Raw genomic sequence first — 25,232 nt, forward strand, 5'->3', positions numbered from 1 at the left:
CCTCATAAATATCACAGCAAACATCTCCAGGCATGGAAATTGTGAAACTTTCCCTACCAGATTTTCTGAGGGAAGGAAGAAAGGCAAAGCGCTCTCTCTCTGGTCTACCAAACATCAGTAACAAATACCAGATTACAGATGTAAATTGTTAAGGATCCATAAATTCCCACACTTGAATTTCCTGACTGGATCACAGTTGGACCTATAGTGTATTTTGGTATTTTGGCTGTACTTGGCCTCCTTGTCTGTAATGTGCCACCAGTCAGTTAGCCTTCAGAGTGCCTTAAAACCCCAGGTGTTCTTTTATGCATTTATTCCTTGGTCCTCCTCCTTCAATGCCCCCAACTGGTTAGTAATGCCACACACCTGATGATCGATGGGGCAACCATAAAGCAAGAGTTGGTTTACAGTCTCCCTTATGAGGGAGGACCAGTTCTTGCTAGAGTGATGCAATGTGGACAGCCCTAGGTGTTGTTCAAATTATAAACGAGTAAGACTAAGCACTCCTAGCTGGAAGCAGATGTTTACATATTAGCATGCCCCAGGTTTTATGGTCTATGGAGCTAACTGAGAAGCTGTGATGGCAGATGCCTTTGAGGGGAATTTGTAGACAAGGCTAGAGCAAACTCACTTTTTTTTACAGAAATGCTATTATTTATGTGGGCTGAATTAAAGCAAATTATAAGTAAAAAATACTAGATCTAAATCAGTGATGCACATAGCAGGCACCTTGACATGACTTCCTACCAGGTCTATGCTCAGTGTAAGGTATGCTCCAGTGTTCTGATGTGCCCATAGTTCTTGGATCAATGGGTGGAGTACCTAGACCCACCCCTTTCTACCAACTAAGCCCCACTACTGAACTTTGAGGTAACCCATTCCAGTGATGAGCCATTGGTGAGGCTTAGTAGATGGGAAGCATACTCCCAACTATCCCAGATCTTGAGGGCTGTCCTAATGTTCTGATGCCCCATCTAAACATCAGAACATGTTCAAGAGTCAAGTGCTAAAACAATTATTCCAGCACAAGCCACCAGATCTGTGCAACCATAAAGTGATCTGCCGAATCGACATAGTTCTGACAACTGATGGAGGCAGAGTTGAGGAAGTAGATTGGGACACAGATTTCTGCAAGGTAACTTTCCACTGAACACAAGTTCTGGGGAGGTTATTTTTGGTCACTGACCACCAATGATTGGGGAAAATGGTTTTTCTTTACTTCCACTAACTAACCAATGATTTTGAGAGGAGGGGGTCTTTCTTTTACTGCAACTGACTGCCAATGATCAGTCAGATTTTCTTTAACTGTCACTGACCTCCATTAACTGACAGGAGGATTTTGTTTTTACTTCCACTGACCATCAATTATTGAGGGGAGGGGGACTTTCTTTTTACGGGTTCTGACCTTCAATGATGGGGGGTGGGATTTATTACAGCCACTGGCTACCAATAATTGAGGGTGATTATTTATTGTTACTGGCCACCAATAATTTGGTGATGGGGGAATTATTTATTGGCAATGAAAACCATTGATTCTGGAGTGGGAGGGACTATTCACTGCCAGTTGCCATCAGTCATTTTTTATTGTGACTGGCCACCATTGATATGGGGTGGGGCAATATTTATTGTCACTGACCACCACTGACTCAAGAGGGAAATTATGTACCGCTACTATTCATACTGAAGTTTTTTTAATGACACTATTTAGCAATAAAAGGGGCACAATGTTACATGCTCTGACCGCTACACTCTATAATGCTATGTTGTATGTTACATACTTCTGACTGCTGGACTCTAAATGCTGTGGTGTAAGTTACATAATCCTGACCCTTGCAAAGTATATGCTATTTTGAACTTTACATAGTCCTAACCAGATATTGTTTGACTGGATATTAAATACTGCTGACCACTGCACTCTAAATGCTAGGGAAAATGTTACATAGTACTCACCAGAGTGTTTAATTTCTTAACATTCACTAGTTGCAACTTGCTAAGTAATTCTCAACTTTTTTAATAAAGTTCTTCTTTAAGGTAACTTAGATATACTGTTAGCTCTCTGTTAATATCCTGTGTGCAGGAAAGTATATTATGCCTGTGCGTGAGACTATCGCTTGTGGCACAGTAGTTACGAAGTATTGTATGGGCACTAGCACTGTAGAATTTTTGTGTAGTGTGTATAAAGTGAGTAGATTTTGTTTAACAACACTCCTTAAGGTCATGCGCAGTTTCGGCAAGCTTCATGTCACATGCCATTATTTTGATATATTTCGGTTTCTCAAATTCTAAATTTGGGAGGTAGTTAGAAGAGGTAGAGCCACATTCTCAACCTATGCCCATATCACAGCTCCAGGGCATGCCCTTAGAAGCATCTATGATAACTAAAATAAAGTTTAGCTAAACTCAGCATTTTTTTGGTCTAAATACTATGTAAGATGCCAGTTCCATTTGCCAAAAGAATGCTGAATTTTTAGAGACCAAAAATAATTCATGAGGTCTTTAGCCACTTTCGTTATGTGCATGTAGCAAGGTGCATGGCTAGAGCGAAATAGTAATTCTAAGACAGGGTGCTGCAGTTGCTCTCTATATTCCCACTGGACCATCAGGCTGAATGAATTAACACTAGCTTGCCTCCACCCAGTAGGGAGAGTTGACAAGCAGAAAGAGCTCACTGAACTGTGGGAAATGTCGTTTGAGAGGAGAACCCTGCTATGACAGTTAATGGACTGGTGGACTAAAATGTACAATTCCCAGAGAGGGAGAGACTGTTATGAGGTGGATGGGAGAGCTGTATTGTCATGGGTTGAATACCGAGTGACTTTTTGTTGCTACAGGGAAACACATTGTGTGCACACTTGCATCCTACCACCAGAGGCCAGAGTGCTGGGGATCAGGGTATGGAGGCCGAAGTGCCCTGAATGCAGAGGCAGAAGCATTGCCGACAGCTAAGTACCTGGGTCGAGACTTCCACTGATCAGTGTACTATGGGTAAATTAACTCTTTTATCTTACAGAAAATAACAATTTTGGGACTTTGAGTGAGGTAGTGATCTGGTAAGGTCCAGTGCCTCCATCTCTGTCGAAATAGAAATGGGGAAAGGGTGGTGGGACTTTGAATGAAGCACATATGTATACAACAATAAAATGTAATATTTATATCAGTAATATGGTACATAATAGTAGTCATGATACATAATAGAATCTTCAATACAGTTCATATATATACACAAATATACATGTAATAAAAGCAAATTATCACATAAAAGTAGACCGTTATTGTCACATGATACACATAGGGAGAGTATCAAATAGAACACATGGTAGGTTGAAACACAGCATTTAAAAGCTCTACGCGTTTCATGGCTTGATCCAATCTTCAGGAGCATGCACGTGACTTGAGATATGTAATATATGATAGTAGAAATATCTATAAGGTCTGACCTTTCCAAGAAAAAGGGATGATAATGAAAAATAAGAACAAAGATTGGACCCATAAAAGCCCTCACACTCTAAAATACTTACAGACGTAACTGTATTATGCGAGTGTGGCACTAAGGATCGGAGACCCCCTAAGGGCATCGCCACCAGGAGCTGAGGTGGCATGGGGCGGCCCGAGGCCCAGCAAGGACAACATCCAAGGAGGATAGATTTCCAAGAAGTGAAAAATAATCATGGGTGACCATGAGTGCTGAAACCAAGCAAGGTCTGCTGGGAGAATAATAAAATTTATATGGTGTGCAAAGTGTCCTGTACTTGGTAAAGGGCAGGACAGATATTATTATCATTAATGTAAGAGGTGTCAGTGAAGTCCATGCAAGCAAGAGGTTTAGTAAAGACCGATACCAAAAAGTACCAATTAAAAGTAGTTGTGAATGAAAAGTGAACAAATTATCTGGAACTGAACCATGGAAAATTTCAAATCCTTCTATTTTCCAACTTCCACTATTTCTGTAATAATTAATTTGCTTTTATTCCATGTATATTTGTGTAAATATATATGAACTGTATCAGAGATTCTATTATGTATCATGACTACTATTATGTACCATATTACTGATATAAATATTACATTTTATTGTTGTATACTATGTGCTTCATTCAAGTCCCACAGCCGTTTAACTCTTTTATGTGCCCATTTAGAAAAGTGTTGCCATTTACCCTAAACTGTAATAATATATTCACTATATTTACAGTCAATCAGTCTGGTGCCTATTCCTTGGTACAGTTGCGTGCAGAATAAGTATATTCCTATCCCTTTAGGGGCTTGAAAGGATCATTTGTGTAACCAGGTGTGTCAAAGGAGTCGAGGAGTCGAGGCAAAGTACAGAGAACCCAAAATACTAAGCGGCTCCACGGGGGGGGGTAGTGCTACATTTAGAAAAGTCAATGTTTTGGTAAAACTTTTTCACAACGATCATAATTCTGCCATGGTATGGGCAATAAAGGTACACAGACTTTTTTTCACCCATTATCAATGGTTCAAACTTGAAAACCATCATGGTAGGCCCATCCCACAGGCAACATAAGTGGTTGTTTGGCCTTTGGCTAGTTTTAATTTTGGCTATTGATGAGCCAAGTCATACATTGGGCAGATTGTAATGCACTTGAGATGACCACCTTCTGACCTGATAATACCTCCTTCTAAGCTGCCTCAACCTGCTTTTGAATTACCATAGACTTGTATAGGGCGCAAAGCAATGTTTTGAACGAAAGGTCATCAAAACTGGTCCTTAGAGTGGTAGTATCTGTAGCTGACTGAAGAATAAGAAAAATAATTTGCAATTAGCAGTAAAGGGTAAAAAGGAGCATAAGTACAATAAATGAGCAGAAGGAAGGCAAGAGGGACTGTAGAGCAAATGGGTCAGAAGTGAGTGGATGATGAAGGGAACAGTGGGGAATTATTTTGTGGCTGTATAGGTAGAAAAAAGTTACCAAGGCACAGGGCAAGACAAATAAATGAAGTACAAATATAGACAAACATCAGAAGAGATGGACGAATCAGCAGCTGGGAATGACTAATTAGGGCCAATAGGTCATCCCCTAGCCAGTTGTGTATGCAATTTTTTTCAATTTATACACTGTACATCCATCCAATGACTTACATGTGATATTCCTAGTCATCTGCTAGTCACACATTGATCATGTGTAATCAATCAGTACGCAATCTATTCATCAGTCAGTCAAATATAGAGTTATTATGCTCAGCTAAAGGAAAAGAACATTTGTCCACAACTGGACATACAACACCAAACAGATCATTTATTCTACCAGATGTACAGAGGGATCCTGATAAATGTCCCAATGTAGAACTCCAGGACTTATCTGTACACAATGGTTCTATCCACCAGTAATAAGGATAATATCTATTAGCTGTATGTTAAGCAGTTACCCACCATGTACATATTAGAGCTCTATAAAACAAGCATATAGAATACCATCTATGAGCAGTTCTTGGAGAATTTACCTGCCATGTGCATATCAGACCTCTATCCATAAAGCCATACATAGACCTCATCCACCATCAGTACTTGGAGATTCTACTCACCTGCTGTATATATTGGTCCTCTCCACCCGCCATGTGTTAAAAAAAAACATCTGCTGTCTCAGCTATGGGGCAGAAACACAGTGAACGAAGACCCGGCATTCAACAAGCTATCTAGACATTGGCCCATCAAGACATTAGGGGTTTCATTTTTAGTTTATACTTATTATTTTTGTAGGGTGCTGTGAGACAACTTCATCTAAATTAAAGAGCTAGAATGTATGACATTTTTAATGGGGTAAAAAAAATGTACAGGTAAAAGTTAACTTAAAGTATAACTGAAGACAAATCTTTTTTTCACATTTTGAATAGAGTAAAGGTGGGTTATAACCCCTGTCAGTTTTTTTTTTGCCATCTGTGTCCTATTGGGGAGATTTCTCTTAATTTCTTGTCTCACAGCCAAGGAAACCATCCAAAGTGAAGGAATACTGGGGTGTCACCGGAACTAATGTCCCCAATAGAAGATTTCCCTTCTATTACTGCTCCGGAGGCAACCCAAAACTCCACTCTATCCAAAACCTAAAAAATTTTTGCCTTTAGTTGTACTTTAACTTAGACTTTATCAGTATGTTTCAGTGTTTCAAAATCTTGTTTCTGTGTATGATGTATAATTATGAACATGGTGCAGCTATATTTGCTAATTACATAGCCAGGCTCTGCTTCCAAGTTGTAGGTGGTAATGCTCTTATCATCACACTAAGGCCTTTTTCACATTTCTCTAATATTGTTTTCCCACAGCGCGGTGTACCAACAGTTTTCGTGCAGGTTACCCGCAGCTTCCCATAGATATTAGAGTTTGTTTTGTTTTTGGTGCGTTTCCTGAAAGCGCACCAAAGATGCTGCATGCAGGACTTTTGGTGTGCTTTCAGAAAACACACCAAAAAGTCCCACTCTAATAAAAGCCTATGGGAAAGCGTGAGTAACCCGCACAAAGTTTGCATGTACACTGAGCTGCATCCGTGCTACCTGGAAACCGCTTCCAGAGAAGTGTGATAGCACCCTAAACAGCTGGCAATAAAATTCCCTGCAAAAGAAGATACAGTATAGTCACCTCTCCAGTGGTCCAAGTCTCCTACTTCCCCTTCACTTCAGTTCTGCAACTTCTGTAAGACCCTTCAGTATTTGACACTTCTGGGATTGTTGCATGGCTGTGTCCCCTGGCAGGTGCTGTGGTTCCTTCCTAGGAACCTTATGTCACTGCTGTGTAGGTCACTGCTGTGAAGGTCGGAAGAAGTAACCGTTCAGTAACGGCTGGAGAAACAGCCTTCTGACACTCTCAGAAATGTTGAATGCTGAAAAGATTGGCTGGGGCAGCAGTACTCGAACATAGAGGAGGAAGCAGATACAGGCCACCAGAGAAGTGGTTATACTGCATCTTCTTTTACAGGGAACTCTTTTTGGCAGGTGCTTAGTGTGATGAAAGGAACTTTTTAAGCAGTGGTAGTGTTTCACCTCTTCTTTAAATCAATATAATGACAGTTTATTAGTGATTCAACTTTGCAAAAAACATTAACTTGTGTGGCTAATATATCAGCAGATTTTAGATTTCAATATGTTTATTAGTTTTTTCAAATATATGAATTACAAAAACCAGGTATAACATGAGACTACCCAACATTAGGAGGATAATATACCTAATTTCAGATAACATATCCATGTAGTCAGTGACCAGGAATATAATGTACTAATGCAGAGTACAGTGGAGGGGCCCAATGTAGTAGTGCTCATCAAGAGAAAGGAAAAACATATCACTCGTTTGATAATGTACATGAACTAGTGGTTGAAAAGAACACTGAAGATGGGTCGTGGATGGGTCTTCCAGCATGACAATGACCCAGAATATATCACCAAGGCAACAAAAGAGTGGCTCAAGAACAAGCACATTAAGGTCATGGATTGGCCTAGCCAGTCTCCAGACCTTACACCTATAGAAAATTTACGGAGGGAGCTGAAATTCGAGTTGGAAAGTGACAGCCAAAAAACCTTAAGGATTTAGAGAAGATCTGTAAAGAAGACTGGACCAAATCCCTCCTGAGATGTGTGAAAACCTGGTAACCAACTACAAGAAAAGTCTTACCTCTGTGATTGCCAACGAGGGTTACTCCACCAAGTACTAAGTCATGTTTTGCTTGGGGATCAAATATTTATTTTACTCACTGAACTGCAACGCAATTTATAACATTTGTATCATGTATTTTTTCTGGATTTTTGGTTGATATTCTGTCTCTATCATTTAAAATACACTATGATAAAAATTATAGACCCTCCATTTCTTTGTAAGTAAACTTACAAAATCTGCAGGTAATCAAATAATTATTTTCCCCACTGTATGTTATAATATTTCTCTATTTAGACAAAGGCAAAACTCTTATATTCAGAACAACCTGACTCCAGTCCGCTCCCACTCCAATGTGCCCAAAGGAACCCAACCCTACACTTTGCCTTGCTTATCCCATCTGGATCTCCATACCCCATTCTCTGAATCCTTCCTTTCTATCCCTACTTAACTCACCCCACTACACCCCCACAGGCCCATCCCCCAGCCCATTTATACTTCCCATTACCCCTCCATCCGCCTTTACTTCCTTGGCCCTCTCTACTCTGACCACTCGGAGAACATCTACCCCTATACCCCCTCCCTTCCCACATCCTATGCCCCACTCTCAACCCCCCCCCCCCCTTTGTCCCCGTCTCTTGTGTATGGAACATAATGGCGAGCTGAATTCCACGGTGCCAGCCTCATTTTTTCCCTGAATTCTTTTCCACTTACGTTAGAAAACCACTACTGAAAGGAACTCCCTTTTCTTGTAAACATTCAGTTACTTATATTTCGTACTCTTGAAAGTAAACGAAAATTGTCATATTCATGTTAATACGGCTTATGACATGGTCCTGCCCATGATAATATTGTATCTTTTTTTCCGTATGCAAGTTTCAGAACACCTCATTAATAAAGAATTTCCCCCAAAAATGGAGTATGGCAAGTCTGTAAACTTGTGGATGTGACAAAAATTACAAGAAGTACATTAACCTTCGAAATATGTGCTCACTGCAAATACACAATATTTTTTATGTGGTACCTATAGACATTATTGAATGTTTGATCTATCTGGCCATTTGGATGGTTGGATTGTAGAATATTTGTATGCCTGTAGGCATTTCCCTGGCTACGCCTCCTCAGATAAGATTGGAATGGATTCATCCTAGCCAAACAAAAATCCCCCACCCCAAAATAGACTGTTCCCCAATCAAATCAGAATGTTCCTCCTCTGCTCTTCATGGGAACTACTATACATCTTAGTTTGATGTGGATATGTAGGTGTATACAGGATCCACTGGAACCGGTGGCTAGATCTGTAAGATTTGTTGAACGACATTTAGAGTTTACCAAAATAAATACTTTGTTGACATGATGTTATATCTTGCTGATTAGTAATATATAATTAGTGCTGGTAAATTATTTTTCTACCAATGGTGCAAGAAGGGAAGGAGGGAAGATTCAAGACTAGAGATATCAGTGACAAATGGGACCTCCTTGACTAGCTCACCTTACATCAGCTTATTGTTTAATTTGCTCAATAATATCTCCATTGCAATGTGATAGCTGTGGCAATGTTAAAGCATCATAGTTTATACTGGAATTTCACCTTAAGAGATCTGAATGTATTCAGACTAAACTCAAATCATGCTTAGCCATTATACTCCACATTCCTGAAAGAGTGCTGTTTATTATGGGCTGTTCCTCTGTGTAATGAGACTACGCTGTCTTTCATCAGTGCTGTCCATTCCAGTTACAGTGGGTAAAAGTAAGTCAGGCTTTGTACTAAATTATGCATTATCTATTAACCCTCTGCACACTACTCTATATTCATACACATGGCTATCTAGCACTATAGTACAGAGACACATAGGGGTTGATTTACTAAAGGGAAAAAGACTGCACACTTTGCAGTTGCTCCAGAGCTTAGTAAATGAGCAGAAACTCTGCTGACTTCCATCACCTAAGCATGTGCAAGCAAAAATGCAGCTTTTTTCATTTTCCTTGCACGTTATTGGGTAGTCTTTGCAAAATGAATCCTTACCTCATTTACTAAGCTCTGGAGCAACTGCACTGGCAGAGGGCAACTGCACTTTGCAAAGTGTACAGTCTATTTGCCTTTAGTAAATCAACCCCATAGATCCACATATTGCAATACATAGTTCAAGTATCCTTAATGGGTAGCAAGCATTAGGCATGCTGGACTGATGAAAAGAGGCTGCTGAGCTCATTGGTTTGTCTCTGCCGAACACTATGAAGCAAGCTAACCGTTTTTATTAACTGACCTGTACACATTTCTCTGTTTCTAGGTTTATATTCCTTTCTTCCCTGTTTAGGATCACTTACCCCCAAACACGGTAGGTCTTAATGTGCTTCACAGTACTTAAAGCAGATCTCTACCTCCCAATGGTTGCCTACGATTGGCTTCAATCAGCCACCTTAAAAACAACAGAAAAATGTGCTGCAGCCTACACTCCTGCACTTGAGCCCAAACACTTTATTGAATCAGCTCTGTATATCAGTTCATAAATAATGTTGCTTTAACGGCTTTAAGAAAGTTAGGTCATGTGCACAGATGTGGCCTGTTATGCTTAATAGCGTGTGGAGTATAATTTGTGATTTTTGTAACTTCTCAAGACAGTATTTCATATGAATGAGGTTCTGCAGACCTCTAATAAGGATATACGTCAGGAATAAGAGTCTAGCTTGGAAAGAAACAGCCATCCTCTACAATACCCTCTGGCCCAACCTGCTCTGTGCTTGAACTTCACTGTGATGCAACATCCAGAACTTTAATGTGTCGTAATAGATGTTTTGGTCAGCACATGACAATCTAGAAGAGCGTTTTTCAAACAAGGTTCCATGGAAACCTGGGGTTACTCCAGAGATTGCTAGGAGTTCCTTTAGCTGTGAATAATTGACCTCAGTGTCTGATGATGCCTGAATAGTTTCAGGGCCAACTCGACATAGCAGAGCTGATGGACATCAGATCTTGAGGCTTCCACCCTTCTCTTAAAACCCCAAACTACCATCATAATAATCCTCCACCCCCTCTCAGATTGACCAGACACCAACCATTCTATTTTATTCCTCGAGTAAGGGCAGTTTTTGCCTCACAAATAAGTTCCTACTGACCCCAATTATCTTTTTAGTTATCTATAAGAGGGGTATTCCTCCTATTGACCACACATGTAAGGAGCATTCTTCTCACTGACCATCACTTTATTGTACCATGATCTGTATGTAGATATAGTAATTAATAGCAGGGTTTCCCCAAGACTGAAAAGTTATTTTAAGGGTCCTCCCGTGTTGAAAAGGTTGAGGAAGGCTGTTACAAAGGGTTTTACTCCATACATATGCACTTACCTGCAGTACCAATTTATGAGAGACTGGATCTGTCTTTGTAGAGCTACACTTTCTACATGTAAATGTGCTGCAACAGAGCACCTGCAAAACTCCACCCTCTTTCTTTTAAACCAGCCTTTCTCAACCAACTCAATACAGAGGACCCCTTGAAATAACTTAACGGTCTCAGGGAACCCCTGCTAAAAATAACTATATCTGCATCTCATGATACTTTACTGTGATGGTCAGTGGGATGAATACTCCCCACAATCGTGGTCATTGGGAAGAATTACCCCTTACAGATAGCTAAAAAGATCAATGGTGTCGGTGGGAACTTATCTGAGAGGCAGAAATTGCACATTGTTCAAGGAACCCCTAACAATCTCTGGAGGAACCCTGCTTGAGAAACCCTGTTCTAAATCTTAACCTTTTTTAGGTATTTTGTGGAGAATGAAAAGGGCTCCTTGTTGCAACATACATAAGGGTGTGTGTAAAAACTGCCATTGTTACCGTTCTCTATTGGATTGAAATGACATCATTCCCAATTTGTGTAAGAAAGTTTTTGCCCAACTTTAAAAGAGATATGCAAGTGTAAACAAAACGGCTGGAAGAACCGGTAGCAATATTTTGGCGGAGCATGCACAGTTGATCTGAACAGTAGCATTTGATACAGACAAACTGAGTATGTCAAATGTTACAAAATCTGCAGATATAGGGAAACCAGCATCACAAGGGATCTGTTGGGTTTGGTTTGTCGGACATTCTCTTAAGCTCTTCCAACAAGGCAGATATGAAAACAAATAGTCCAATACTCGCATTATTGTCTCATAGACAGAAATGAGGAAATCTGCAGATATAATGAAACCAGCATCACAACAGATCTGGTGCATTTGGTTTGTTGGACATTCTCTTAAGCTCTTCCGACAAGGCATATATAAAAGGAAACAGTCCAATACTCCACATTATTGTCTCGCAGGCAGAAATTAGGAAATCACAAGAGATTAACTGAATTGTAGCTTTTCGTGATGCACAAAGAAAGGGTCCTCTAAGGGCCTGAAGGTACTTTTCTGAATTGTCACATCTCTCTTTTGGCTAGCTTACAGTAGGTGCTTCACCCATAGCCTACAGTATATTCTCCTCCAGATAGTATTAGTTCCCCCTTGGCAGTACATACACAGAAGACCAACCTGTACAGCTGCAGGACCAAGAGGAACCAGCAGAGAGGTACAAATAGGGACCTGTATAGATGTAAGCCTAGGCCTGAGGGTCAGACATAAATGTGTACTTTTCATGTGATTCGAAGACAGATAATAGTTTAGCACCTTGGACAAATGTCAATAGAGAGTCTATTATAGAGTAGCTGTAAACCTGTGGTCTCCAAACTGTGGCCCTGGGGCCAGATGTGGCCCTTTGCTTGCCTCTATCTGGCCCTTGAGGCACTATTCCTGACATTGATAAAAGGCACTATCCCCCCCCCCCCCCCACTGACTCTAACAATGGGGCACTATTGCTCCCAATGATGCCAATTATGGGGCACCATTCCTTACCATGATACCAACAATAGGGCACGATTTCTCCCACTGATACCAATGATGGGGCATTATTTACTCCCAGGGCATTTTCTACTCACACTGGCCACAGTCTGGCCCCCCAAAGTCTGAAGGACAGTAAACTTGCCCTCTGTTTGGAAAGTTTGGAGACCTCTGCTGTAGACCTATGCACACTGTGAGAACATTACATTGCTCTTGGTCCCCAGTACTTTTCAGGAGCCAAGTTAAACTGCCCCATTCGGCTTTGCACAGTTTGGTAGTTAAAGCAGATCTCCACCCAACCAAGGTTGCCTGCTCCTGGCTTCAGTTGCAAAGTTTGATCAACCGCCAATGGGTGGGATAGGATAATTTACATGCCAAGCTGCTTTTTATACACAGCTCATGTCTTAAGAGTAAATGGATAGTTTTTAGGCTCCTTTAGGAGTAGCTCAGACATCTAGTCTATGAACTTTGCAGTTACTGCGAAGACATGAGCTGTGTATAAAAAGCAAGTTGGCGTACAGTAAATTGCATTAGCCCACTCTTTGTATCTTCCCAATCTATATGCCGCACAAATTAGAAAGTACTCTCTATAGCATCTGAGAACATTATACTTTTTCACAATATAGACTTTGTTTAGCAATATCAAAATCACAATGCAGTCACAGCTGGGATGTCTTGTAAAACACATGCAAGGAGGTGCTAAGCTACTACAGATTGCCATGAATGACAAAGATGATTTCCGTGCATGTTTTCTGTACAAGATTTTCCATGCCGTGACACGAGAGAATGAAGTCATACTCACAGGCTCGAAATCCGTGCTCCCCATTGTTCTTGGCGACCTCGTCGCTGTAGACCGTGGTCAAGTTCCCTTTTTCACACTGGTTCCTGCAGCGGTCCCCCAAGCAGTGCACGCGGCAGATCATGGGTGTGAACATGACTCTGACCTTCTCCACCTGTCCAGAGGCTGGCATCCACCCCAAGCAGCAGAGAGAAACAGAAAGAAAAATCAGCCTTCTATCCATTTTTGAGCTCTCACTCCCAGAGGCCCCGATGGATTGCTAGCTCTTGGGGGGAGCCTCAGGGAGTGGGTTTAGTTTTCTTCTTTGGTCCTGTGTAAGTTTTTGCGGATTGTCTACTTTGCTCTTGCTTCTCATGTAGAAGGAGAAAGGGAGGGAAAGAAGGGGGGAGATTTGGGGGGCTTGCTACTCCTATGGGGTCTGGTGTTGTTAGAATCCCCTCACACAGGAGAGCACAGAGCTGGACTGAATGATACTCTCACTGTACTACAGCAAAGAAAGTTAGAGATTAAAAAAAAAAAAAAAGAGGGAGAGAGAGAGAGAGGACGGATGAGGGGAGTGACATGAAGCAAGAACGGTTACACAGCATGCTGGCTACAATATGAAATGTGGATCAACTAATTAAAAACAGTCACTGGGCAGTGATCCAACAACAATGTTTACAAGGGTATACCGTCAGCCATTAGTAGGGCTCACTTTAACCCCGTTCACTCCCTGCTCCAAATATTTATATACAGTCAGGATACAGAGAATAATTGAGGTAACAAGACTGAGGAGGAGGCAATAGCAGGACAGAAATGACAGTTAACAATGCAGCCTGCACCTGCACCACACGAAGAGATACCCAGCTACCATAAGCTAGATTTATTTAAAAATTGACATACAGCTAATTGCTATAACGATGCTGGGTATGTCCCTGGGTATGGAGCTCTTATCAATCACACTCAGTAAAACAGCAATAAGCAAAGTGCAGTAACTTCTAACAACTATTTGGAGTTCTTCACTTACCTGACAACAGTAAACCATAGCTCCCAACTGTCCCTGATTTCGAGGGACTGTCCCTGATTTGGAGCAATGTCCCTCTGTCCCTCATTTGTCCCTCATTTTGGTCTGATCCATATAGTTGTATATAAAATGCACTTTTTATCTTTCAAAAAGTGTTTGTCAGAGCTAAACCTTTCATCCAAAGTCTAAATTGCTGCATTTGTAAATTTTAAAAGCCAATATAAAGGAATAGTAGTGGTTAAAAAAAAAAAACCCTTGTGGGTATAATTAAACATTTTTTTCTTGGTTAATTCTCCTTTAAGGGGGTGTGGCAGGGGGACGTGTCCTATGTCAACATACATTTGCTGGTAGGTGTCCCTCATTCCCATCTCAAAATTTTGGCAGGTATGGTAAACTTCTATATGATTGGTCGTTATGAGGGACTACATGAACAAAAACCTAGTGCTCAAGGCACGGTAAACCCCTTGTGGATCTTTAATAGGCAGACCAGGTATATAAGTAAAAATAGTACTTTTTATTTCATTTTAACATCAACAAAAAATAAGAACAATATATGACATCATATAAAATCAAGATACATAATACCCAATACCTTTTGCTTGTCCATACAGATGAGCATTTAAAAACTCGTTTTTTCTTACGAACAATACTACTCCTTTGGCTGCGGTCACCTATCGGCAGGAGCAGTTGCTCTAATGCTATGGGGTCCTTGTAGTTGAAGCAATTGTTTCCCTGTCTGCATCCTGGGCTCCACCTGTGTTGCACTTTCCGATCTGTGAGACCAACAACCAATCTATCCTTTGGATACATACGGCATTTGTATATGCATTTTTGTAAGTACAGCTGACCTTTATCAATTATATACAATACTAATTACCTTTATCAATTATATACAATGTGATATATGTATGTATTTTTTGATTTTTTTAATATATTGCTACCACAATACCAATAATATATATTATATATCTATATTATAGAATTTTCGCTACCCATATGACATAAAAACCTCTGAAGAAGGACTATATTTGGTTCGAAACATGTAAGGTGTCTACGCCAGTATGCAACATTGCTAGCCCGCTTGTTCTCCATGGGCAGTTTGTTCTACATACAGTTGCAACATTTTTATGTATTATGTATCTTGATTTTACATGATGGAATATATTGTTCTTATTTTTTAATGATGTTAAAATTAAATACAATGCACTTTTTTTACTTATATACCTGGTCTGCCTAATAAAGATCCACAAGAGATTTACCGTGCCTTGAGCACCAGGTTTTTGTTTTCTGTCATTCATTATTGGATTGGACAGACCAGGTCACTTAGCTATACACTTACCAATTCCTCCTTTTTCTTGAGTGACTACATCTTAATTTCTTACGAAAAATAATGCATTCTATTTATTAAAAACTGTCTATGCGAATGCCTAAGCGTTCGCACAGCCCTCACAAATACCGTATTTTTCGGACCATAAGACGCACTTTTTCCCCCAGAAATATGGGGGAAAATGTCTCTGCGTCTTATGGTGCGAATATACGACAGGCACCGAGCCCCGTCGCCACTGGCACTGCCCCCCATCCCATTACCACTGTCAGGAGATGCGGGAGACAGACATTGAAACCCCCCGTGGGTGCCGGGCAATCCCCCTGCTCTGCCAGACATTCAAACCCCTCATGGGCGCCGGGCAATCCCCTGCTCTACCAGACATTCAAACCCCCGTGGGCATCGGGTAATCCCCCTGCTCTGCCAGACACAGAGAACATAGCATTCGGCTGCTCAGGCTGCTCTGTCAGCGGATGGGATAACATCGGGTAAGGCTGTGTTTGTGGCAATGGTCTGCATTACTGGTCACTCTGCATTATTGGCAATGGTCAGTCTGCGTTTATGGCAATGGTCAGTCTGCGTTTATGGCAATGGTCAGTCTGCGTTTATGGCAATGGTCAGTCTGCGTTTATGGCAATGGTCAGTCTGCCTTTCTTTGGCACTGGTCAGGCTGCATTTCATGGGCACTGGAAAATATTTTAGTACACCATTTGGTTCGGAATATTTTTTTTCTTGCTTTCCTCCTCTAAAACCTAAGTGCGTCTTATGGTCAGGTGCGTCTTATGGAACGAAAAATACGCTAATCCCCATACTGTGTGTAATATGTGTATTTGCTATGAATGTCAGCTCCATCTAGTGGCAGTAATGTGGTATTTTCCTGAAATAATGCATTCAGGAAAATACCGCAATATGGCCACTAGATGGGGCTAGCAATGCACAATATGGGGATTACTTGTGATGGCTGTGTGAATGCTTAGGCATTTGCAGAGCAAATTTACATAAATAGAGCCCAATGTATTGTGGTTTTAGTGCAAATATTATATGAATGCTCATAAATAATAAAAAAAAACATTATTTAGTAAGTAATAAAGGTGTTTTTAGTGTAAATATTATGTGAATATACATAAATAATTTTGGAAACCACATTATTTAGTGAGTAGTGATGACATTGCTTAGATTTAGTTAGTAGTAATGTAATACCTTAAAGAGGAGGTCCAGGCTCCTTTAGAAAAAATGAAAAGTCAGCAGCTACAAATACTGTAGCTGCTGACTTTTAATATTAGGACGTTCACCTGTCCTGGAATCCAGCAATGTCGGCACTCTAGCTGATTTTTCCCATTGGCTCTCTGGTGCTGCACCGCCATTGCCTGTAAAGGAAGCTGGCAGTAAAGCCTTGTGGCTTCACAGCTGGTTACCTACTGCGCATGCACGAAGCGCGTTGCATTTTATGAATAGCCCGGCGGTGGGGAAAGGAGGGGGGGCAGAACTTCCGGGTGACGATCACCCGGAAGTGAGAGCGGGTACCTGTCAAAACCAGGTACCAGCCCCCCCCCCCCAAACGGTGCCAAATTTGTCACCGAAGGGTGAGGAGGCAGCTTTAAGGCCTCGTTCACATCATGGTGCAGAGACGTCGGTTTTTCTGCACGCGTTCTGCAAGAACACCATAAAAAAAACAATGGTCCTCTATGTGCCCTGTTTGCACCCCAACGTGTGTATTTTTTCTGCACAGGAATCTGCAACATGTATGCAGTTTTGTGCACGTGAAAAAAAACTGACATGACAACAACATTGGTGTGAACGGGGAACATAAATCCAAATGCAATATTCCCCACGCACATGTTCCTGAAAATGTCTGTAGTAAAGCTGTGTGTAATGACCACCGGCTGGAAGCCGTAGATAAACAGAGAGTAGAAATGTCATCAGCACGCCAAGGATTTCTCAAAAGGGCCTTGCGTGGCTCAGAAACATTGCCGTATGTGTACCGTGTAACCATGTGAATAAAGCTTTGGACCCTTTTGAGAAATCCTTGGTGTGCTGATGACATTTCTACACTAAGGCCCCTTTCACACGATCGGACCGTTCAGGTCCGCCTGTCAGTTTTGACGGCGGACCTGAACGGGCGCTCCATGTTAGTCTATGGAGCGTCGGATGTCAGCGGAGACATGTCCGCTGACATCCGACCCGGTCCGATCCGCTGAAGAGCAGACGGATGGCCCTACGTCCAGGTCTGTCGCTGGCGGATCGGGGGAGATCTGACGAAAACGGACACGCTGTCCGTTTTCGTCCGATCCCTCCATAGGCGGCAGCGGCGACAAGCCCCTCCCCGCTCAGTGAGCAGAGAGGGACCTGTCATCCGCCGGCTCAGCGGAGATCAACAGACAGATCCCCCGCTGAGCCGGCGGACCGAGGCGGGCTCCGTAGAAATGGAGCCCGCCTCGTGTGAAAGGGGCCTTAGGGCACATAAATGACGCGCACGAAAACTGATGTAAGCTGATGTGAAACTGATGTCACTGCAAGTGAAATTTGCACAGTTTTTCCTTCAGTTCCCATCAGTTGTCATTCATGTATGGTATGAATGAGCCCTTAGAGCACATAGAGAACCATCGTTTTCTTTGAGCCCTTGCAAAACGCGTGCATAAAACTGATGTCTCTGCACCATGGTGTAATCGAGGTCTTAAAGAGGAAGTAAACTTCCATCTTTGCATTTTACCTATAGGTAAGCCTATAATAAGGCTATAGGTAGTGTAAATATCTCCTAAATATGCACCGTTTAGGAGATATTTAGTGTACATGCACCCAGTGACATCACTGGCACATCCGCACTGAAGGAACGGCCACCTGTGCCGTTCCTTCCGAGCCCTGTGCCATGACCGGCCCGGGAGTGACATCATCGCGGCTCGGCCAGTCACAGACTTGGAGTCTGCGAACCCGGAGGCAAGACAGGTGAAGATGGAAGCTGTCTCCAGAGATGACATTGCATCGCTGGAAGACTTCGTTTTCAGGTAAGTTTCACATAATGTGCTAGTAAGCGATGCATATTAGCACATTATGCCTTTACCTGCAGGTAAGAAAAAAGAAGAAAAACGTCCAGCGGTTTACAACTGCTTTAAAAAAAGATTTTTTTGGTTTTGAAAGCATTGCTAGGTACTTGCTAAGAGGTTCATACCAACCCCTGGCAACATTTTAAATGCACAAATAAAGAAGACCAGCAGGAGAACTGATTGGTACAATATGAGAAATATGTTGCCAGCACACCAAGAGCATGCCTTAATGAAGGAAACATGTTCTAAAACATTGCATTCTTGGAGGTTACCTACTGAAAAAGGCAAATAAAGGCAGTTTTATTAAAATGAAGCTCTTGGTGTACAGCCAACATATTTCTCTTCTGTCTACTGTGGTGCCAGCCACTGGTTGTTCCAACAACTTAATAGGAGACCATGTTCTGGTGTGCAGTGGTGATATATACCTGAATGCTACACGGTCTCGGAACAGGCAGAAAAGCAGAACAGATAAACCTCGATCAATAAATGCTCTATTTCACCTTCAGAAGTGCTATATTACTCTAAACTTTTCATCTGAGTTGTTAGTTATTTTTCAACAGTTGCTTAAAGTAAAAGCAGTGATTAAAAAGCATTAGAGGATCTAAAGCAGCCATTCTCAACCAGGGTTCAGTGAAACCCTAGGGTTCCTCCAGAGACTGCTAGGGGTTCCTGTTGGATAACTGACCTTCTATCTGATGGTGGCATAGTTCCAGGGTCAACACCACTTGGCAGAACCAGTAGCATAACACCCATGATCTTTTTTGGCAGACTGTAAGGGTTAAGTACAGCGGGTAGCTGTGAGTCAAGCCTGAGGGATCCAGCGGGTAGCTGAGAGTCCAAGAAGTACAGTGGGATACTGCGAGCTGAGCTTGAAGATTCAAGCAGGTAGCTGTGAGTGAAGCTTGAGAAGTCCAGCAGGCAGCTGGGAGCTAAGCTTGAAGATCTACAGTAGGAGACTGTGAGTGAAGTTGTTACCATAGGAGACAGCAGTTGCTACAAGATACAGATCGCTGCATTCAGCTCAAAGGCCTCTTTTCTGTATTGCTGTCTGCCTAGTTCCATTTTTGTCTCCAGAGTCTGCCAAGTTGCTATTGCATTTGCCTAAGGGTGTCCTGTGCCCTAACTCTCTCTCCCCTGTTCCTGTTAAGAGAAATAAAAACTCTCTTTGTTCATTTTTAAAAGTGACTGGTGCCCATCTTTCCATCTTGCACTAAACCCACCATGCCTAGTAATCTGCACCCTGAGGAGGAATGTCAGCTCTCCCTGACTCTGTTGGGTCACTTTCAGGCCCTTAGAGGTCGGGGAGACCGCTACAGCAGTAATGTGTCCTCATGGTTCCATCAGCAAAGGAACAAGTGTTCTAGCTCATTCAAAACCTATGCATGCACAGTGCACACTTTAGAAGTTTTATGGACAGGCTCAGTGGAGACTGCACAAGGTCTACAGGTATGCCTTGAAAATTGAGGATCTTTTTTAAAACGGTGCAGCTTTTTACTATACAGCAAGTTCCCTACATATGAACGTTGAAGTTGCAAACTTTCAAAGATACGAACATGTGTTTGCATGTCCAATCATGTAAAGCTGGGTACACACACTCAGTTTTTATCGTTCAACCCAGCGGGCTGAACAAAAAAAACTGACAGATCGCCGTACCAACACAAGCAATGTTGGTGCAGCAATCTCCCCCCGCTGTGCCTTTGTGTTCTGACAAGGGGACTCTCCCCGCCAGAACACATTGATCAGCGCTCACAGCCTTTTTCTGCAAGCACTTATCTCTGCTGGACTTATGAACAACTTGGACTTACAAACTCGATCCCAGAACAGAACTCGTTCATAAGTAGGGGACTTACTGTACTAGAAAAGTTGGAATGCACGGGTCATTTTTTTTCAGAAAGGTGATGTAAAGGTGAACTAATCCTTTAAAGATAATTGACACTTATGATCTCTGGTGCTATGATCCCCCAGAGCTGTCATCTTCAGCCCTCTGACTTCTTGGTATTGATCCCTGAATGTTTCCATTGACCAGGCCAAAATGACATCACTCCTGCATATGCCGGGGAAGATCAGTCAACCTGGCTGAAATTCTACACTGAGCTGTGAGTGCAGAGCTCAGTGTACAGAGTGGACAGGCAGGTAATGGAACTTAAATGCAGACAGTGGGGTTGATTTACTAAAGGCAAAAATACTGCGCACTCTGCAAAGTGCAGTTGCTCCAGAGCCTAGTAAATGAACAGAAGCTCTGCTGACTTCCATCATCCAATCATGTGCAAGCAAAAATGCTGTGTTTTTTTTTTTACCTTGCACGTGATTGGGTATTCTTTGCAAAGTGAAGCCTTAACCTCATTTACTAAGCTCTGGAGCAACTGCACTGCAAAGTGCACAGTCTATTTGCTTTTAGTAAATCAACCCCAATATGTCTCTTGTACTTTAAAAATTCTAGAGAAAAGAACTCTATGTCACGCTTGTGTGAATCTGTGTTTAGAAGCTGCAACAGTACCATGAAATATTTATCATAGTTAAATCATATTAGAATATACCAGTTGCGCTAATATATAATATAAAAAGTCATAAATACAAATAAAACAAAATTTAAAAAAGTCCTTTTATGGTGATATATAACCATATAATGAACAAGTGAATTCTGCAAAAAAGAAAAGTCCGCCACAGACAGTGTAGTTCAGATGGGAAGGAGTTGAGTCCACTCTAAATAAGAAAGCTCAGATTGTCAAACACCGACACTTCCAGAGCATCCACGTGATGGTCACCACCACCAAAGGGTAGATGTGCACTTACCAGCTAATTTTGGCCATCTGATAAGAGAGGTTAAAAGGCACCTGTATACATATTCCAAAGAAACCCCCAGGGGTCCTTACACCAAATGGGAGAAGGATCCAGCAATCCGCTACTCCAATCAACCTACACACTGCCATGAACGCTCAAAGGAAATAAATGTGCTCCACATAGTGTAAATCCTAAAGCGGATCTCCAGCCCCCCCACCAAAAAATGAAAAGTCAGCAGCTACAAATACTGTAGCTGCTGACTTTTAATATTAGGACACTTACCTGTCCAGGGAGCCCGCTATGTCGGCACCCCAGTTGCACTTTCAATCCCCTCTCGGGTGCTGCTGCCGCCGCCATTCCTTGTAAGAGAAGCTGACAGTGAAGCCTTACAGCTTCACAGCCGGTACACTACTGCGTATGCACAAAGCGCGCTGAGCTTGCTGAATGGCCTGGCGGCGGTGGAAGAAGGAGGGGGGGGCGAACTTCTGTGGAACCTCGCTGCGGCAAGGTGTCAAAAACAGTTACCCGCTCCCCCCCCCCAAAAGGTGCCAAATGTGGCAGCGGAGGGGGGAAGGAAGAAAACAAGCGGAGCTTCCCCTTTTGGGTGGAGCTCTGCTAATCCACTTTAATAGTAAAATATTGCACTTACAGTGTCTTGAAAAAGTATTCATACCCCATAAAATTGTCCACATTTTTGTGATGTTACAACCAAAAATGTAAATGTATTTTATTGGGATTTTATGTGATAGATCAACACAAAGTGGAAGGAAAATTATAAATGGTTTTCAAAATGTTTTTCAAATAAATATCTGAAAAGTGTGGTGTGCATTTGTATTCAGCCCCCTTTACTCTGATACCCCTAACTAAAATCTAGTGGAACCAATTGCCTTCAGAAGTCACCTAATTAGTAAATAGAGTCCACCTGTGTGTAATTTAATCTCAGTATAAATACAGCTGTTCTCTGAAGCCCTCAGAGGCTTGTTAGAGAACCTTATCGAACAAATTTGCATCATTAAGGCCAAGGAACACACCACAAAGGTCAGGGATAAAGTTGTGGAGAGGTTTAAAGCAGGGTTAGGTTATAAGAAAAATCTCCCAAGCTTTAAACATCTCACGGAGCACTGTTCAATCCATCATCCGAAAATGGAAAGAGTATGGCACAACTGCAAACCTACCAAGACATGGCCGTCCACCTAAACTGACAGGCCGGGCAAGGAGAGCATTAATCAGAGAAGCAGCCAAGAGGCCCATAGTAACTCTGGAGGAGCTGCAGAGATCCACAGCTCAGGTGGGAGAATCTGTCCACAGGACAACTATTAGTCGTGTACTCCACAAATCTGACTTTTATGGAAGAGTGGCAAGAAGAAAGCCATTGTTGAAAAAAAGCCATAAGAAGTCCGTTTACAGTTTGTGAGAAGCCATGTGGAGGACACAGCAAACATGTGGAAGAAGGTGCTCTGGTCAGATGAGACTAAAATTGAACTTTTTGGCCTAAAAGCAAATCGCTATGTGTGGCAGAAAACTAACACTGCACATCACCCTGAACACATCATCCCCACCGTGAAACATGGTGGTGGCAGCATCATGTTGCTGGAATGCTTTTCTTCAGCAGGGACAGGGAAGCAGGACAGAGTTGATGGGAAGATGGATGGAGCCAAATACAGGGCAATCTTAGAAGAAAACCTGTTAGAGTCTGCAAAAGACTTGAGACTGGGACCTCACCTTCCAGCAGCACAATAATCCTGAACATACAGCCACAGCTACAATGAAATGGTTTAGATCAAAACATATTCATGTGTTAGAATAGCCCAGTCAAAGTCCAGACTTAAATCCAATTGAGAATCGGTGACAAGACTTAAAAATTGCTGTTCACAGACGTTCTCCATTCAATCTGACAGAGCTTGAGCTATTTTGCAAAGTAAAATGGGCAAAAATGTCACTCTCTAGATGCGCAAAGCTGGTAGAGACATCCCCAAAAAGACTTGCAGCTGTAATTGCAGAGAAAGGTGGTTCTACAAAGTATTGACTCCGGGGGGGCTGAATACAAATGCATTCCACACTTTTCAGAAATGTATTTGTAAAAAATTTTGAAAACCATTTATCATTTTTCTTCCACTTCACAATTATATGCCACTTTGTGTTGGTCTATCACATAAAATCCCAATAAAATACATTTACATTTTTGGTTGTAACATGACAAAATGTTGAAAATGTCAAGGGGTATGAATACTTTTTCAAGGCACTGTACATGTAAGCATATATGATTGCACATAAAATAACAGTCCAGCCAGCATAGAATATAAACTCTGTCACTTACGGTTGCACAATGACCTCAGCACCTAGCTCCGCCCACATTAAACATCATTAAACATCCTGCCTGTTCACAATTTATTATTTTTTTTAGGTTAAAGTTCCACTTTAAGAATTTTAAATCCGTATCCTGGCACAGTTACACTTTAACTAGTTATCATTGTATATAATATACTGTATACATCTACATGTTCTCCATTATTAGAGGTGTAATAATAATGTATCTATCCATTGAATGTACACTTTGTGCTAAAATGTGTCCTTCTGCCCTACCTCATTAGATGGAAGCAACGCTGTATCCTGGCCTAGGCTGACAAGGCTCAGGCCTAGGGTAGCACTTTGCAGGGGGGCAGCACGGAAAGAGTCCCCGCCGGCTTGCGCTACACTGTTAGTGCCAATCTTATGGGGCGGACATGGCTGAGAGGCAAATTAGTCTAGTGCCCCCATAAAGCGGCCGTATTGCTTCAGTTATGCGGGCGGCTGGCATTCCGCAACTGGGGGGGGGGGGGGGGGGGGGGGGGGCGCCACTTCTGGTTTTGACTGTCCTTTCATCCTGGACCATAAACCTTCCTCACTGTACTATATGTTTTCTGCTGCACCACTGGCATGGATATAGCTTCTTAGTCCTCTCCATAAAATTATCAAACATTTGTACTTAAAGTAGAACTATAGGCAACACTTTTTTTTTCATTTTGGATAGAATAAGGGAGGGTTATAACCCCTGCCAGTTTATTTTTTACCATCTCTGTCCCGTTGCAGAGATTTCCCTTCGCTTCCTGCCACATAGCCAAACAGGAAGTGAGAGGAAATCTATGCAAATTAAGGGAATCCATTGCCCCCCCCCCCCCCCCCCCCAGGCCCTCAGAACTAGTCCCCACTTGAAACTTAAACAGCAAGGGGTGTGGCCTTGACAGGAAGGGGTGGGTCATATTTAAACTAGCGGGTGCACGAGTTTAGTCAGGCCTAGGGCAGCACAAAACCTAAATACACTACTGGATGGAAGGTTGTGCTCATTACCAGGCAAAGTGTCATTATTGCTGTGCAAACGCCATACTCTTTTTTCTGCTATGTATCACTAAGACTAAAAATAACCCTTTCCCGCCGAGCATACGCAGATGTGCGTACTCAGCTTTCGGGGGTTATACCAGGATGATGCCCGCAGCTGCAGGCATCATCCCGGTACCATTTTGTAGAGCGGCCGATCGGCTATCCATGTATAACAACTGAAGCAGCTAAAAGCCACTCAGCTGTTATACCGGAGGAGCAGGAGGGGACGTCCCCCCTCCCGCCGCTTCCCGCTGATCACCAACCCGCGCCTCCGGCGGCTGCTGACAGTCTGGAACGAAGCCGTGAGTTCCTGTTTCCGGCGATGTGAATACTTTGAAGTGCAGAGGAGGGATCGGGGGTCTTTTAGACCCCCGATCCCTCCATAAAGAGTACCTGTCACCACCTATTACTGTCACAAGGGATGTTTACATTCCTTGTGACAGCAAAAAAAGTGATCAAAAAAATTTTTTTTTA

The 25,232-nt window shown here is 42.2% G+C and overlaps 1 protein-coding gene across 2 annotated transcripts in view; it reads right to left on the bottom strand.

The window, feature by feature from the left end:
• Positions 1-25,232, bottom strand: part of LTBP4 (latent transforming growth factor beta binding protein 4) — a 288,242-nt gene that overhangs the window by 167,476 nt on the left and 95,534 nt on the right. For both annotated transcript variants that reach the window (XM_073598500.1, XM_073598501.1), the window contains exon 5: positions 13,256-13,417. In XM_073598500.1, coding sequence (XP_073454601.1) covers positions 13,256-13,417 — 162 coding nt within the window. The remainder of the gene's footprint in view (positions 1-13,255; positions 13,418-25,232) is intronic.

Source organism: Aquarana catesbeiana, linkage group LG09, assembly GCF_042186555.1.
Source record: "Aquarana catesbeiana isolate 2022-GZ linkage group LG09, ASM4218655v1, whole genome shotgun sequence".
NCBI lineage: Eukaryota > Metazoa > Chordata > Amphibia > Anura > Ranidae > Aquarana > Aquarana catesbeiana.